Here is a 17,500-nt window from a genome sequence, read left to right as displayed (position 1 = left end):
GGACAAATTATTGCTGTCTCCTTGGAAACCGCATTCCCTTGACGCAAAACATTAAACTTCCACCAATATTCTTTTGTCAGTGGTTCTGCCACAAAAAAATCTGCAGCAAAAGGCCACACTTTACCTGTGAGTGTTTCAATCTTAACTTCGTCCGTTTTTGACGACATCGCCTCTAGAACTGAAGCACAGTTTTCTGCAGTATGGAAACGAACATGACCCTGTAAATTAAATAAGGAAAAAAAAAGATTAACTGACAAAGCATCTACAATAGAGTGAAAATAGCCTGCATTTTTCTCTCACCTCAGAACTGCCTTCCATAAAGTCCAAATAAGCTACTGGTGCATGTGAAGTGAACATAGCCTGCAACAAGGCAACTATTTTAATTAGAATTGTAAACGGACAATTCTGGGCTTATTCTCGCCGTTGGGCACTTGCAACCAACGATGAGACTGTTGGTTAGAAAGTCCTCAGTTACGTATTTAATTCTGAATACTGATCTTTGCTTTATGGTTTCAAACGTTTGAAGTTGAATAGGGGTGAATAGTCATGGGAAAATTGTCTGACATTCAAAAAAATGATATTTTTACGTTCCAAGTCGAAGATTGGAGTTGATGCTTCATTCGGGTTCAAAACTAAACTGTTTTCCAATTAGCCAATATCAGAAATACATTAAAACCCTTAGCTTGGCTCCAAAGTTTTGTATAAGCATTGTTTCCAGTTTCAGTTTGATACAAAATTTTGGAGGGATAAACAAAGAGTGTTATGGTATTTTTGATATTGGCTAATTTCAATTTATAGGCAAAGTCACTTAAATTTACAAGTTTTTGTTACATGTATGTTTCAAGTCAATTTTTACAGCACAACAACTTCTGTAAACAAGTAATGAAAATGTAAACAATGACTTCAACAGGAAATTGATTGTCGACCAATCATAGCATGCATACTATCTGAATGATATAATAAATCAGGATACTCACCCTTAAACCTGTCATCGTTATTTCACCATTTTGGCACAAGAATTTCAAGACAACCCCCGGTGTGTAGGGTAGCTTTTTTGCCCCTGGAATTTGTTCTTGATATTCACTGGGGATTTTGTTCTGATTCTTTCCTTTACAAGCATCATCTTCTAAACCTTGCGATTTCTTTTTCTCCTGAGTTTCATGGAGGGAAGTACCAACAGAAGGTTTTGATTGTTCTAATTGTTTCTTTAAGTTATTCATTGCTTCCCGTTGCTTGTCCTTGTATTCCTTTTTCAGTTGTAGCCACTCCAACCTTTAAGAAAGGTAAGCCACAACTAGATTAGTTACATCAACTACATGTAGTTAGGTATCCCAAACTCCCCACAATTAGCATAGAAATCGAAAACTATCCTTTTTTCTATTATAAGGTATGTAACAGATTCATAAATAATTATTATTACTCAGGGCGCGACGAAAGTGCTGTCCGATAGCCCGGGGCTAGTGGAATGACTTGTTGGGCTAGCGTTTACTTATCGTAGCTTGCCCAATGGGCAAGCACCGTTGGTTCCTCTTTTCTGATGATAAATTGAGCTTTTATACCACAAAGTGTGTAGCAGAAGCTCCTGAGAGAAAATGATAACGTTATGAGGCCAAATTATTGTAGTGTGATAAATACTCTCGGTATCCAAAAAGAAAATTGTGGGCAGGGGTTTCAATAACTTCTGAAATAGCCGTCCATGATAGCCCATTGAAGGCGGCAGTTTGACAAGTTTATAATAGCATTTTTAGTGAAAATCAAGGCAAACCAGCCGGCGGTGTGAGGCAAAGCAGGCGGCGGTATACCGCCGGTAACCGGCTTCTATTGAAACCCCTGGCACTGGGTAACCAGGCATTTTTGAGAAATAATTAAGTTTCAGTTTGAGAAAAAAAACGCCATACATTGCTGTGTATTTTGAAGCGTTTTTACAAATATTATTCATGAATTATCATTGAAAAACGGTGGTTACCCTCAATTGTCTTTTGGATTTCCATAACACTTGTTAAGATCTACATTTCCTGCATAATCATAAACCGGGGCAAAAATACATCTAATTATTGTTTACAAACAATTTAATTTCGGGCCAGCTCGTCAGACCTTTGGGCTAGTAACCTCAAGTAACAGCTTGCCAGAAGGGCAACCTCTTCTTTTCATTTTCGTCTCATCCTGTTACTATAACCCTTTTTCTGAAAGTATTTCAGGTGATTTAAATAAAAGATATCCTTGAATGGCCTTTTCCACCAGAGATAAAAATAGATTGTAACGCCTTAGTACAAAGCATTATGGGACTGAAATGCCGACAAACATTCCAAAAATGTCTTTGTTGTTGTCCGCTTATTAATCCCATAATGCTTTGGGCACTAAATCGTGATGTCAATTGAAAAGAGTGCTATTGACTTGACTTTCTAAATTTCTTGCACAAATAAACATAGTAATCAGCCTTTTCCCATGGGGCTTCTCAAGACAAATTCATAACACCTCTTGGGAAACGTTTACCACATATCTTGCAAATTCACTCCAACAATGTTCAACAAAACTTTATGCAACAGGAAATAATGTTTACAATCAATTTTGTTGGTAACAGTTTCAAAGAGAGCATTTCTATCCTAAATAAATGAATTTCAGAAACACTGATTTGTCATTTCAAATTTCCTGGAAACTCCCATCTTGAATACCCGGTAATAATTACTGTGACATGTTACAGTTCCCCCTTTGTTACTAATAAAAAGCTCTTCATGTCAAAACAATTGTAATTATTAGAGGCAGAGACCTGTTCTCTTTTAGTCAACACAATATTTTATACAATCAGTAACGTGAGAAAAATTTCACGAGACGAATGAAAGTCATAAAATTACCCAGTTGTTACTTCTACAAACAAATTGATGTTACATTAATTTTGTACTCACTTGGAAATAACTCGCAGGTGAGGCAATCTTGTTTCCTTCTTCTCCTTCTTTTTCCTCTTTCTTTTCTTTTGTTTCTTGCTCTCCTTTGCTGTGTCCTCCTCACAACTTCCATCATCGCTAGTCTTGTCACTTATCCTCTGTCGTTTCTGTTCCATGCCTTTCTCATCACTTAAGCGGTCATCATGACCCCTTTTTTGTCCCACTGATGGCATTACACCACTCTTTGCTCCTTTCTTAATACTTGCTATTTTTTCACCTTCCTCCCACTGCACAAACTTTCTCCCCTTTTTGTCCTTACAATCTGCACCCTCACCCACCCCTTCCTGACAATCTTTATTTTTGTTACTGTCTTTTCTATTCAAGCCTTCCTGTCTTTGTTTTGTATCACTATGTCGCTCATTATCAGAATCAACAGATGATTCACTGACTGTTCTCTTTCTCTTTTTTTCCTTGTGCTTGTGTGTTTCTAATTCCGATTCACTATGTGATCTCCTTCTTTTTCCCTTTGTTATCTTTGGTTGCTCGCTCAACTGATCTGTGCTGAAGCCATTCTCAGTTTTATCTTGAGGTTCATTGTCTTGTTTGCTTTTCCCTCCTTTGTTAAAATTCTAAAAGAATTATAAAAAATAATGTTTATCATTGAACACACCCCTAGTTCATGAAGGAAAGACAAAAGAATTCTTTTATCAATCATTGTCAGTATTTGTGGTGCAGATTTCCTTTCATGAACAGAAACTTTGTTTGATTTTCTTTGTTAAAATATCTTGTATCACAACAGTATGCTGGACATGAAAACTCAGACTCAACATTTCATGTTCTATCACAACAGTGTGGCTAATGTTGTACGTATAACTTGCAGACAGGAGTGTTCTTCTTGAAAATACAACTTATGCAAGCGAAATGCGCAAATTTCATTCTTTATTCTTTGCGAACTTTCGACAAAAATTCAACCCAAAGTTGTGGCGTAATTTTGCAGCCTGTCAATCAATAACTTGTTGGAACAAAGGCAGATATTTCTTTGAATTTTTCGTCCGTCAACGAAAATTCTCACACTTACATTACAGTATACAGAGTTTTTTTAAGCTGGAGGCCAACGTTTTGTCCCGCTGTTTACCATGATTTTATGTGTGGTACTTTGACGCTATATATTAGTAAATTTGTTGGCTTCCTTTTTTCATTTTCATTTGGGACGTGGGGATCTCAGGAAGCCATGGGCTGAAGAAACACAAGATAATCACACAAACTCAAGGATGTATACAGCATTTCAGAGAGTTAAATTTATAAGGGACTGAGTCCTCCTTGAGGGTTGCTCCCAAAGCACTTGAAATCCACCAAAAAACGGAAAATAACCATGTACAGTACTTTCATTATCAAATCCAGTACTTGGAAAAGCTATCGAAAACCCTGTATACGACTCATCAACTTCACTTTGTATCCAAAGGATAGACTCATCCGGGGACTCATGCCTCTCATTCAGTCAACTTCGCCAACTTGTGTAGATATCTAGAGAACTGAAGTTGCAACGTGTTAGCATGAAATTCATGTGTTGCAATATGTTGCTGCAATTTTGAGTTAAAAGGCTTTTCAAGGAAAAGTGCAAAGATACCTGAATAGCTTCTTGGGCATCCTTTGCATTTTCAAATTCCACGAAAGCAAATCCTTTGATATCTCCGGTGTGTTTGTATCTTGGAAGGCTGCAGAAAAAAGAAAAGAATGAAATTTAAATTGATTTACTTTAAATTGATTTACTTTACTTTTGCCGCTTTGCAACTCGGTAAATATCCACCACTAGCCAGTGAACGTCCTCCACTTTGGTGAAAAGTTGCTAAATATCACTTCAGGATATCTCAAATGATAAGAACTATTCAATGACATATAATCACATATTAATTGAAAATTTTCAGTAAAAAGCTAAGAAAATGAAATGAAATTGACTGTACCTGACATATACCACTTTTCCATACTTGCTAAAAATTCCCTTCACCCAGTCATGATCAGCATAAGGAGGAAGCTTTTCCTATAACAACAAGACAGAGCAGAATTATAACAGTAAACCATCACTGAGAAGTGCTTACTGTAAACATCTGCAGATAAGCCACACCCTGAATTTAGCAGATCACATTTTGGAAAAAAAAGGTTTTTGAAATAAATTAAAAGACATTGAAAAGCGAACTGTTATCGAACATAAACTCACTATTTACATCGAAACGGAAAATACTTCAAAGTCTTACTCACAACTTTAGCACTAATATAATGAACATCATTTCTACCAACTTTGACAAATGACTGATCTTTTTCTGGTATTTGTTGACAAGAATTTCTTCGTAAATGGTTTGAACCCAGGAGTCATATCACTAAGTAAAGTACGATCGTCTGGGTGAGTATAGTCCTGACAAGGACTGTTTGAGATGACATTGACTGACATTTCAACAACCTGAGTGGAAGTCATCTTCAGAGTCAAGTGACTTGACTTGACTCTGAAGTCAGTCAATGTCATCTCAAACAGTCCTTCTCAGGACTACACTCACCCGGACGATTGTACTTTACTTAAAGAACTTTTTCATTCAACACAGTTTTTCCATAGATTTTTGCAAATTACAACAAGAATGTGACTGGAGCATTGGTAGCGTAGTAACCAGGCATTAGATCTTATACGAAGATGGAAAACTGGACAGCAGAAGCAGCCTTTTTCAAATGTTCCCACAGATAAGCTGCATCCCTGATTTCTAGCGGCAATTTTTGGGAAAAAGATGCGGCTTATCTGTGGGTGTTTATGGTACATTGTACATTTTAGGATGACTTTGATTACCTCAAAAGCATGCTCACAGCTTATTACATGTATCTAATGGCTTATTTTTAAAAGTTGTACAGTTGTTAAAGATTGAATCACCGCAAACAGGAGGAAGTACATAGAGTTCTTGTAAGAGATCTTGAAATTTTCCACTTTGTACTACTACAGTACATTTTAGTTCTGAAGGTACCGGTATCTCTACACAGAAAAAGGTGTCATACATACAACATAAATTGTTTCAGCATCAACATTCCTTGGTTCTGGAACAGGGGTTTTGCGCCTAACCAAAGTCTCATCCTCGTTGAGCTAAAACAAAGAGGTTTGATTTGTAGGGAGGTTGCCTGCAGTTTTATTGATATTTTAGATTAAAATAGAAGTTAAGCAAATACAGGGTGCAGTCTGGAGAGGACTGCTGTGACTTCCCTATCCCATTATTAGCCTGCTTGGGGGGGAGGGTGGGGGCACCCCATAAACTAGTCACCGAAGCCTCTCATCGGGTGACCATATGGACAGTGGGTAATATCCAATCCTTGCCAGTACAATCCCTGCCCCCGCGTTTACGCCCAATTTGTGTCTGTTGTCCTTTATTGCACATTCAGTTTGAGCATGATCTCAGAGTATGAGGTGGACTTTTTAAATACTCTTAAAGTTTAAAAGAGCAGAGTTTGTAGCGCGAGTCATTTTTCAAGAGCTCAGAATTAATTAATTCCATCTGGGATCATAATTATTTACAAGAAAGCGAGGATGAATCAAGAAAGGGGCCCATTTGGGCTTCTTGTTCAGAAATTTGGTTGCCCGCGCTCGCAAATAAGGCGCCCCAGGCGACCAGGCGACCAGGCGACCGTTAGGCAGCAACCTTGCATCTAGTATAGATTCTATTACGATGACATTACAAAACACACACCTGTAGATATCTTTCATTTAGGCCTATTTATTTCCTTTTCTTGATATATGTTCGTTAATGGCCATGAAAGGTAGGTGTTAACAAAAAAGTTAATGATAAAATTAAAGATAGTCTGCATCCTGGTTTGGGTTAAAAAAGAAATTTCCTGACATCAGATGACCCTTAAAAAGTAACTGCTTACATTGGATGGACTGTGTAACATTGACCGACTTGCTAACCAGTTAAAGTAGAAGCATGTTCTCGACAACAAATAAGGTAATAAACTCTACCCAAAAGTGAAGTTAAGTCAATGACGTTACAGACTGGTCTGAGGGCACAGGAACACCAAAATGTACATGTCAGTATTTAATAGAGGGGGCTTGGTTTTTGACTGATTAACCCATTGACAACTCAACCAATCTATGATGCCCTGTGCAATCGACAAGGAAAATTATCTGGCATTAGACAGAGTAAAATCTATCAAGTCTCATTCCAAGGGTCAATGGGTTAACCCTTTGAAGCCCAAACCAGCCTAAACCGGCCAGACTTAGTATTTTACTCTGTCTAACACCAGACCATTTTACTCGTCAATGGGGAACCCTTGGGAGTCAATGGGTTAAAACCCATTCACCCCTAAACCGGCCTAAACCGGCCTAAACCGGCCAGACTTAGTATTTTACTTTGTCTAATGCCAGACAATGTTGCTCGTCAATGGGGAATCCCTGGAAGTCAATGGGTTAAATATACACTATTATCCAGATAACAATACCTCAAGCAGTGAAGACATCTTCATGGCCTTGACAAGAAGCTTAATGTCATCAGTGAGCTGCTTCATTCTGTTAAAGCTGGCAATGGTTGAAATTGCAACATCTAAAGAAAGCAGTAATTGTCAAGCAAAACGATTCTAAAATTACTCACTGTACTCTGAATGTGGCAAAGTTGACAACACAAAATATATGTGCTGTACTTACATCCTTCAGGGTTCTTGCTGATTTCCTGTTTCATAAAACGATCCTTATGAAGGTTCGCGTCTCCAAAATAAAACTCAACATGACAAAAGGATAAAGCAATTACTTGTAATAAACAGTGTTGAAATGAAAGCACTTTTACGTGTACTCTGAAAGAGAGGCAGCTTCAATTTCCAACAGCCAGGGCCAAAATCAAGTCTTCAATGCCTCCTAATAGAGAGAACAAACTAAACTCTACAATAATTTTCTTGCATCCTTCCAATTATTATTATTATTATTATTATTATTATTATTATTATTATTATTATCATTATTCTAGTAACGGAGGTTATGGACAAACAATTGAGAGTAAAAATAGTGATAATAGTTTTGAATGACATTTTGATTCGATTTCCAAATTCGTAAAAACTAAAAACTAAAAGTCAGATTCTTGGGAGTTCTTTAAGTACTAAGAATGTGAGTGAAAATGTCATTGCATGTAATTAAACACTACAATGTGGAATGTAGAGGGTAACAATTAGGTACTAAATAGTTTTGCTTTGATTGAGTCAGATTGAGTGTTCAGCTCAGGTTTCTCTCTTGGATAAAGAGCATTTTGTAAATTAAGCAATCAAATTTCCCATGACATTTCTTAAGAATGGTAAATTGTTCCTGAAGATCTTTGTTCTTCTGATTGTGGGCGTCACACAGGTGTTTTCCAATAGCCGGGTGCTTGTGTTCCTCAATGTGTTTAAAGAACTCATAAGAATCTGACTTTTATTTTTTATTTTTTACGAATTTGAAAATGATGAACAAATCATCGAAATATCATTCAAAATTATTATCACTAATTTTTACTCTCAATTATTATTATTATTTTTATTATTGTTATTATTATTATTATTATTATTATCATTATCATTATCATTATCATTATCATTATTATTATTTAAAAGTGAAATCAAATTTAAAACATAAAATCAAGGGTAGCAACTTGTTTCCTGTGGAAGTGTCTATATGAGACAAGTTCTTCATCTCAGGCAATCAAGTAAACAGCCAGTCTGGACACTTTTAAACCAATTATCTGGACATTTTATTATTATTATTTATGTCTGAACCAATGCAGAGTCGCAGGGTTTTAGAACCTATCACCAGACGTTTTGTCACCTGTTCTAGAAGTTGCGCTTGGATTTTCCGAGTTCTTTTCTTGTGCTTCTTTTCCATTTTTTCTTCCTCTAAATGATGAGTATTCATGATCGTTATTTTCTCTTGGTGGAATTAATTTGTAGTTAAAAACCAATAAAATCCTGTAAAATAAATAAATAAATTTAATTAAAAGGTAATGGCATACAAACCATTACTTAAATCCTATTACCTTGACATCGAAATGTTACATCTGGTACACCATAAGCTTTCAGAAACATCGACCCCTGGGTGAGGACAAACTATACATTTTGCCATTTTGCTGGAGAGAGTAGAATAGACCCCAATATTCAAACCTCCAACAGTCCTAAAAGTTTAACAGTGCTTAGTGCAATCTGTGCCAATTTCTTTCTTCGAAAACTTGCAGACTATTTGTGGTGTCTGAACAACTAAGACTTGTAAAGTGGCTGCAATCCATAAAAAAGTGAATTCGAAATTCTGCCTCTTAATTTTTTAAGCGAATCATGTCCGTAGAACCTCGTCAAGTCTTGGTTTTCATAACATACCTTCGTTTCAAACTACAAAGTAAAGGGCAAAATTCGCAGAAGAGTGATACAAACCTACATTTAAGAAAAGTTTCGTTATGAGTTCATTATGAATTTCTCTGGTAAGAACTCCATGCTAGCATACATATAGAGCACTTTATATGTTTATACCATATACGGTATATGCGACGGTATATGCTAATATGGTAGGCTCTAGGCTACAGGTATAGTAGCCTACGTGTAGCCGTACCCACCCCCCGAACAAAAAAGGGCCTCCCTTTTTTTGTTCGGGGGGTGGGTACGGCTACACGTAGGCTAAGGTATAAGAGAGCCAGAACATTTACGCGTGCGCTGACGGAATGTTTAAACAAGAGAAAAAAACGCAGTACCTCCAGACGTGGCGCTGGAGCGTCGTACCAAACGAGTCATCCCGGGATTTCGGCCCGTGCGATCGCTTTTGGACGCAGTTGGCTCTTCGCTGCTTTCTGCTACCGACCTCGCCTCCCGGTACGGCATTGAGGGAGAGATATGTCGGCCCCTAAACCATATAAGACAAATCCCACGCCTACTCACAGCTCCAGACCGCCCTTGTCAATTAATTGTAAGAATTCGCTGGCTTATATATTTAAGAGAAAAGTCATTTTATCTGTCATATGGTACTAAGCACTGGAGTTGAAGAGTACAGTGTGCGCACGCGCCCTGCTTAAGGTAACGTACTTACATGCATGAACTTTTTCATCTCGAATTTCTTAATAACTACAGGAGCTAATATCTTCGAGACATTACATTTACAGCTAAAATACATAGCATGTGCAGATACATACTAAATACCGGTACATAATATTTAAAATATATTCATTAAAAAGAAAAGCCGCTGGACAAAATGAGGCCCTGGATTCTCTATCATGAAAACCAGTAAACTCATAGATACGGATAAAATCAGGTAGCGCATTCCGCAACTTAGCTGATACGTAAGAAAAAAGAACTAAGACCATAACTGGTTGTTCTAGGTTTATTGAGGGACAGAATGCAATTTCCTCGAAAATCATAAGAAGAAGACCGGAGCTGAGAGAAAACGCACTTACGTGAGCAGTTAAATAGCCCTTTTCACAATTTTTTTTATTACAATATGATCTAGAACGTATGTGAGGCAATTTCGGGTATTTTGTAGTTTTAAACCGAAATTGCCTCGCATCCACGTTAGATTACATTGTAAAGCAAATAGTTAAAACTAACCGTGAAAAGGGCTGTTATTTTAAAAAATTCAGATTTAAATACAGTAATATAAGGAAATTGTAAATGCGCTTATTGCGTAGAGATGTAGAGTTTGTCTTTAGTGGTAAGACGACACGTAATCTGCAAATATAACCCTAACCCTAACCCTTAAGAGTTAGCAGTTGCCACTTTGCTGCTACTTTTGCTAAAATACACAAAGAAATGACAAAATCATTTTGTCTCCCGCCGTGAATTTTCTTTCAATCTTAAGATAGCGCAGTTGTCGCATAATTTTGTCGTGATGTTGTGCACCTATCAATGTTAAGCCCCAGGGAAGGGGAAGGGGGGGGTGGGTGGGGTTCGGGCTACCCACTAGACTGTGATTGTGAGGTCTGTCCCCAGGGTAGGGATTTTCATGGTTCGACATATCCCCAGGGTGGGTATTGCGACTTCTCCAGATATTTTAGTGGTAAAGGGAAAAAAATTCAGTCGCAAAGGCGACTGTATTCGTCGCAATTTCAAGCCCTGTTAAAAATATATATTCAACAAAGTCACTCCATAGCAACTTCTTTATTGCACTCTCAAAGTGTCAAGTTCCAATTTTTTCCTATTTCTTCCTATCTTTTAGAGTCATTCCTATTTCCTCCTAGTAGCTACAAGGGCTAATATCTTCGAGACATTACATTTAAAGCTAAATTACCTAACATATACGGATACATAGAACAGTGGCAATACAAAATGGGGCCCAGGATTCTCATATGGGTAAAATCAGGTAACGCATTCCACAACTTAGCTGATAAGTAAGAAAAAGAACTAAGACCATAACTGGTTGTTCAAGGTTTACTGATGGACAGAATGTTGTTTCCGCGAAGATCATAAGAAGAAGACAGGAGAGAAAACTTGTTTTTCATATAAGCAGGAAAATCGTTAAAAAACAGACGTTTATGCAATAACATGAGGAAATTTTGAATGCGCTTATTGCATAGAGGTGTAGAGTTTGACTTTAGTGAGAAGATCATCGTAAGAGGACTGGTAAATCTGTACATATTCTCTTATTTAGCGTTGCTAGTTTTTCCGTATTGCGCCCACCACAAAAATGCCAGATAGAGGGCCAGTAACAAAAACGTGGTAAGATATACTATTGTAAAACTTAATTATGGCGTCCCTTGGTATAAGGCTCCGAAAGCGCATCATAACCTAATCCTTTTTGACCAGAAAAATCAAGATTATTGTCTATTCCAAGCCCTACACCCCTTTTTTTATTCATAAGATACAATTTTCTCTGCAAGGGCCAAAAGGCCCAGGTAAAATGTTTAAAGGTCACAGTCACGGTCACTTCCCTTCGGGTCGGTTGCGTGACAAAACCGGGAGAAATCTAACTGGCACCGATGTTGCGCTACGTAATGACCTTCTCACAAACAGATACTGTGGCGACTGCGTGCAAGGGCCGTCTGCTCGTTCATTTTTAACTAATTTATAGCCGCTTAAACCTGAATCTGAACTGCGCCCTGGGCTAAACTTCAGACCTCGCGTCCTGTTCCTAAAAAAGTTCAGGACAAATACTTTCTATAAAATTTTAGAAAACTTCCCAGAGCGCTGAGGACATTCCAATTCTTGTCACGTGGTACGTTACTCTGCATAGGTCGTCGTCTTGCAGACAAGTCTGGCATAGTCCGTGTACATTAATTCGGAACTACAGAGATTGTTGTACCATGGCGGCAGCTAGATATGATCACTACGACTACTTGTATAAGATCGTGTTGATTGGTGATTCGGGGGTAGGAAAATCCTCGCTTCTTTCTCGCTTTACGAGGAATGAATTTGACTTGGAATCCAAGTCAACTATTGGAGTTGAATTTGCAACAAGAAGTATAGTAGTGGACGGAAAAGTCATTAAAGCTCAGGTAAGATTTTTTCCACGGTTCTTCTGTGTTCTTAGTAAATATAGATAACTTTTAATAGACGTTGTGTATGAGCAGGGGAGAATTGGCCGGTTTGCATGGAAGCATTTTTGTAGAGCTTTCTAAATAATTTCATTAATTAGTAACATATCCATAGAATTGAGGCATAAGTCTCTGTGATCTTCTCAATCAGGCGCATTTCAAAAGAAGCAAAAAGTTACCTTTTTTTTTTTAGGTAAGCTTATTAGCAATACAAAAGCTGCGCTCCTAGGTTTAACGTAATTTTTTAGGTAATGCAATTGTCATTCTTTGTGTCAACACAGATGTTTTTTCAATCTTGAACAATTAACTTAGTGAGAAGTACAAGCAATTTTTGAAACATAAATGATCAAACTTGTACTAAGTGATGCACCTTTTCAAAAGGCAATTAAATTTAGTGGTCTGCAATTCTCGCAAAGAATAATACTCGAAATGCCGTCACGTTCGCGGAAAAAAACGTCTTCCAGCACGTGACAAAGTAAATACACTTTAAGAGCAGCCTTAATAGTTAAAATATGATGGTAAATAAATCGAAGGTGTTCCCATTGAAACGCATTTTGGAGGTAAAAAGTCTCAAAATACTTGGGGAGTTTGAATGTCAACTTGATGATATCAGGCCAAGAAAGGTTGATACTTATTTTTTAGTTCTAGCAGGGTGGCACATTGGTGTAACACAGTAACTATCACAGGTGTGGTTAGATTTCAGTTCTATTGGGATCAGCAGTTTTACGTTGGTTGGGTTTTTAAGTGTTCTCTTGGGAAAAAAAACCGTTTCCGGTTGGTTTCGTTGGTCAACTTTTTCAACCAGCATCAAACTTGGTTGAAACTGTTGAAAAAGTATGGGCAGCGACTGCTGTCGTAAATGCAGGCTTTTTAAAGTCAGTCGCGGGCTCCAGCCATGATTTGTCAACGCAGAGAAGTCTGGTAATGACTATTCCCAGGTGTTACCGAGTTTCAACCGAAAACAGTTCAAAAAGTGTTTTATTGGAAATGTCAACCGCTTCAATCTAAACCTGTTGCAGTCAAAACATTGATCCCAACGGAACACAACCTTAGTTTCATATACATAATTTACAGTGTGACCGGGAGAACTGTCAACACCTAAAATATGTCAGGAATGCTTCTTGTTTTTAAGCCAACCATGTTTGAGGACTTCAGTTTGTTTCAAGTTATCTATTTTATTCGCAAAACAACCAGAATTTGCTCAAATTAAATCAATCACCCGGAAAATCTAAAGCCAACACCATTTTTGCCACACAAAGACTCTGTGGTTTAGCAAGTGGATTTTGGATTCCTGATTCGACACAAATAACATTCCTGATGTACTTCAGGTGTTCTCGGTTTTCCTGGTCACGCTGTTACAATGCATGTGATTTAATAGGCCAAAAAAAAAAAAATTACAAGAGAAAGTATTAACCTGTGAGCTAAAAACTCCTCTTGTACAGTATGCCATCTTATACCGACAAAATTCTGGCTCAGCCTGAGCCAAAGTGTTCTTGAACTTTTTGCGCTGCTATTGACTGCTTGAAGTGTTGTTAACAGGTAACAGTGCTCACTTTGATACAACACAACATTAAGCTGGTCCATTACCCATCAATGTATCTGAACACTTCTTATTTAACTCATTGAATCCCGGGAGTGTTACTCTAATGCCAGACGATTTTACTCGTCAACTGCGAGTGTGCACTTGAGGAGTCAATGGGTTAAAAAGGCAGGACATGTTTTTAGCTGTATGGTTTCCGAAAAGATAATGACCTTTGCAATACTCTGGAGACTGATACATCACCCAGGTGCAACTTTAGCCAAGTCATTCGCTTTCCTTCATTCTCCTGATTCATCCTGCCACACTCTATCTTGAAAAAATGGATGTATTGAAAATCTTTTTTGCCATTAGGTATGGGATACAGCTGGCCAGGAGCGTTATAGAGCAATCACAAGCGCATATTACAGGGGTGCTGTCGGTGCCATTCTGGTCTATGATTTATCAAAACAGAAAACCTTTGAAAATGTTGTCAGATGGCTGTCAGAAGTTCGTGACCATGCCGAAACCTCAATTGTCACAATGCTAGTTGGAAATAAATGTGATTTGAAACATTTACGAGCCGTCCCAGTTGAGGAGGCCAAGAAATATGCAAGTGAATCAGGCTTGTCCTTCATTGAAGCTTCTGCCCTAGATAGTACAAATGTAGAGGAAGCATTTACACAGACTATCAAAAAAGTCCACGAGGTACAGCTTACAAAAATCCGAAAGGAACTTGACATGCCAGGACAAAGCAATGGCTCAACAGAAAGAAAAGGCAAAGTTGTGGAAGTTAATGAAGCATCAAAGGAAAGTAATTGCAACTGCAGTTTGCTGTAATGTGTGATTTCATCTCAAAAACTATTGCAAATAAACTTATGAAAGACATCCTTATAGAATTTATAGTTACAGTAAACATAAAAATAAGCCTTGCAAAAAAATTCCCTATAAAACCCTTTCCTCTCACGAGTGCAGACTTAACACAGACATTCCGTTTGCGAACCTGAAGCTTAAACTTTTAAGCAAAAAGACTTGAAGTTCTGGAAAAACTTATCTCAAGTTATGCAAAGAAAATTTCTAAAACTTAGGACATAAATTCAGTGGTCCTGAATAAAACTCCAGCACGCACGCTTTGTAAATATGCAGCTTGTTTCCTCCTTGCAATAGAACAAATGGCTTTACAGGCCTTTAATATCACTCTGTACAAAAAAGGATGTTCACTCTTTGAAGTCATTTAATTGATATTTTTCCCAGATCCCTTTAATTTTGGGAATATTTGAGTGGAGTTATTCAATTTAATAAGATCCATGGGTGTTTATTATGTACTGCCTACTCCATTCCTTTTTGGATTGGAACATATGAAAACTAACCCATTGACTCCTAGAAGTGAGTCCGGGTAGATTTTACTCTAACATCTGCGTCATACAATTTTACTCGTCAATGGAAGGCAGTTCAGGAATCAATGGGATTAAACCACTTCGGTCTTCCTTTTGTTTTGCATTTGCATTTACGCAAAACATTGCTTGAGGAGAACAAAAAAATTGTGGTCATAGAAAAGGAGAAAATATTTTTTGTATTTTGTATAGTCATCCCACTTCCCATCCTTTGTAACAGGATTTTTGTGAAAATGAATTTAAAATTTTATGATACAAGTTTTCAATCAAAGAAACAAAAAAATATGCTGAGAAAGCTCTTAAATTGTGCAAATGTTGTTTCTTGGTTCAATAAGAATGAGCTACAAAAGTCTGTACTATCCAGTAAATGTGACAAGCTTGTTGAAAATAACAATGTTGTTATGTAATCTTTTTGTCTAGTGCAATTCTTGATAGCACAGATGAATGATAAAACTGCTATAACCGAAAACTATGAAAAAAGATTTTTATGGATAATACAGAGAGTGCCAGTAACAATATTACATTATGAAATAAAATGAATGTGTATCAATAAATTTATATTATCACGCAGCCATGAAAATTTTGTGTTCATGTTTGGCCCTGTATTAATAATTGGTTACAGGTATAGGGAAATAACATCACTCTTTCATCTTCCGTAATAAAATATTATTTGTAACAAGTGTGACCTTAGTGGTATTTTAACCTCGCCACTGTGGATGACATCATTAAGGACGGTGCCTACTATTGTTATTGCAGATACGTTCTGCGCATAGCGAGATACTAGGATTTCCTATCGGTGATGCTTAGTAATACAGGGATGTTTTTGCGCGGATTTAAAACTATCCGGAGAAAGTAGATCTTAGTAAGTACTCTTGGTCCCCCCCCCAAAAAATTGGGGTAACCATGCATTTTTTAGAGATAATTAAGCTTCAATTTGCGAAAAAATGCCATACATTGCTTCGTATTTTAAAGCTTTTTACAAATATTATTCATGAATTATCTTTGAAAAATGCGTGGTTACCCCCAATTTTCTTTTTGGATTTCAATAACACTTGTTAAGATCTACATTTCCTGCATAATCACACACCGGGGCAAAAATATCTTTAATTAGTAGGCACCGTCCTTAAATGAAACAATTATTTTCAAGTGGTGATGCTAGTTTCACTCTAAAAATGTGGTCTACATGACTCTTCCATTGGTGATTGCTTTAGGCAGGGGATAAATGTCTTATCACCTACTTGTGCAACACTTGTAGAAGGCACGAGAAGCTAGCTTAAAGATGTCAGAACATTTTGTAGTGGCTGGTAGTTTTTGACAGCAGCCAGCTAATTTTGAGTAATATAAAAGAAATGTTAAAAAAAGTGGAGGCCCCAAAATAATTGTTGGTCTTAAATATTTGCATTAAGACAGATGTTATTGTCTTCTAATGATCGATATTCACTACTTGCACAAATCACATAATACAACTCTTTTATCCCCCCAAAATCTGCATAGGCATTGTTTTGACTTCTCTTGGGACATTTTCATGTCCCAGGAGAAATATTATATTGCAAACAATGGTTGTGCAAAAGTTTTGGGGGTAATAGAGGTGTATTATGGGATTGTGCAAGTTGTGAATGGACGGAAAGGTTAAACATTAAAAACGTTGGCCAGCTCTTAAAGTTTTCACAATTAAAAATTAAGAAATGCTGCTCTAAACAAGTGGAGTTTTAAGCTGGGATTTCCAATAGTTTTCACAAGCACAGAAATTGGAGGATGGTTTAGTTACAACCGCATCTCCCATCTCTGTGACCCAGGTTCAAGCCTAGCCTCAGCATATGGTCGTATGTGAGATGAGTTTCAGTCGGCTACAGCATGACTCCAAGGGTTTTCTCCAGGTACTCAAGTTTTCCATCCTCTTCAAAATCGACTCTCAGTCAATTACATCCAGCTGCACGCAGATACCCTTGATAGGGACGACTTCTGGTATCCTTTTTCCCTTTCATCAAATTGAATGAATAAAGTTGCTATTATCATTATCATTGTTATTATTATTATTTGCCCAAACATAAAGATTGGTAGAACTAAGTGATCATCATTTAACAATAATATGAAGATCACTGATGAAATAAAATGACAGGGTTCATACACTTTTTATGATCTAAAATTCCATGACTTTTCAAGGACGTTCAAGTACCATATAAGACAAAAGCCATGACATAGGAAACCCTGAAATATAAA

The 17,500-nt window shown here is 37.3% G+C and overlaps 2 protein-coding genes across 2 annotated transcripts in view; one reads left to right on the top strand and one right to left on the bottom strand.

Annotated features, from left to right (window-relative positions):
- LOC138049933 (la-related protein 7-like) overlaps positions 1–17,500 on the bottom strand; it is a 128,064-nt gene that overhangs the window by 5,449 nt on the left and 105,115 nt on the right. Inside the window, exons 2-12 of the mRNA XM_068896412.1 lie at positions 9,288–9,304; positions 8,677–8,831; positions 7,549–7,621; positions 7,347–7,447; positions 5,920–6,000; positions 4,844–4,920; positions 4,510–4,597; positions 2,904–3,511; positions 978–1,272; positions 301–360; positions 125–218 (exon numbers count right to left, since the gene is read on the bottom strand). Coding sequence (XP_068752513.1) covers positions 125–218; positions 301–360; positions 978–1,272; positions 2,904–3,511; positions 4,510–4,597; positions 4,844–4,920; positions 5,920–6,000; positions 7,347–7,447; positions 7,549–7,621; positions 8,677–8,778 — 1,579 coding nt within the window. The 5' untranslated portion in view covers positions 8,779–8,831; positions 9,288–9,304. The remainder of the gene's footprint in view (positions 1–124; positions 219–300; positions 361–977; positions 1,273–2,903; positions 3,512–4,509; positions 4,598–4,843; positions 4,921–5,919; positions 6,001–7,346; positions 7,448–7,548; positions 7,622–8,676; positions 8,832–9,287; positions 9,305–17,500) is intronic.
- Positions 12,047–15,849, top strand: LOC138049936 (ras-related protein Rab-11A-like). The gene is made up of 2 exons (XM_068896416.1): positions 12,047–12,331; positions 14,262–15,849. The coding sequence occupies exons 1-2, from the start codon at positions 12,140–12,142 to the stop codon at positions 14,724–14,726; spliced, it is 657 nt and encodes a 218-aa protein (XP_068752517.1). The 5' UTR covers positions 12,047–12,139; the 3' UTR covers positions 14,727–15,849.

This window comes from Montipora capricornis, chromosome 5, assembly GCF_036669925.1.
Source record: "Montipora capricornis isolate CH-2021 chromosome 5, ASM3666992v2, whole genome shotgun sequence".
Taxonomy (NCBI): domain Eukaryota; kingdom Metazoa; phylum Cnidaria; class Anthozoa; order Scleractinia; family Acroporidae; genus Montipora; species Montipora capricornis.
Note: the sequence above shows the minus strand (reverse complement) of the source record. Positions and strands in the feature narration are given on the sequence as shown.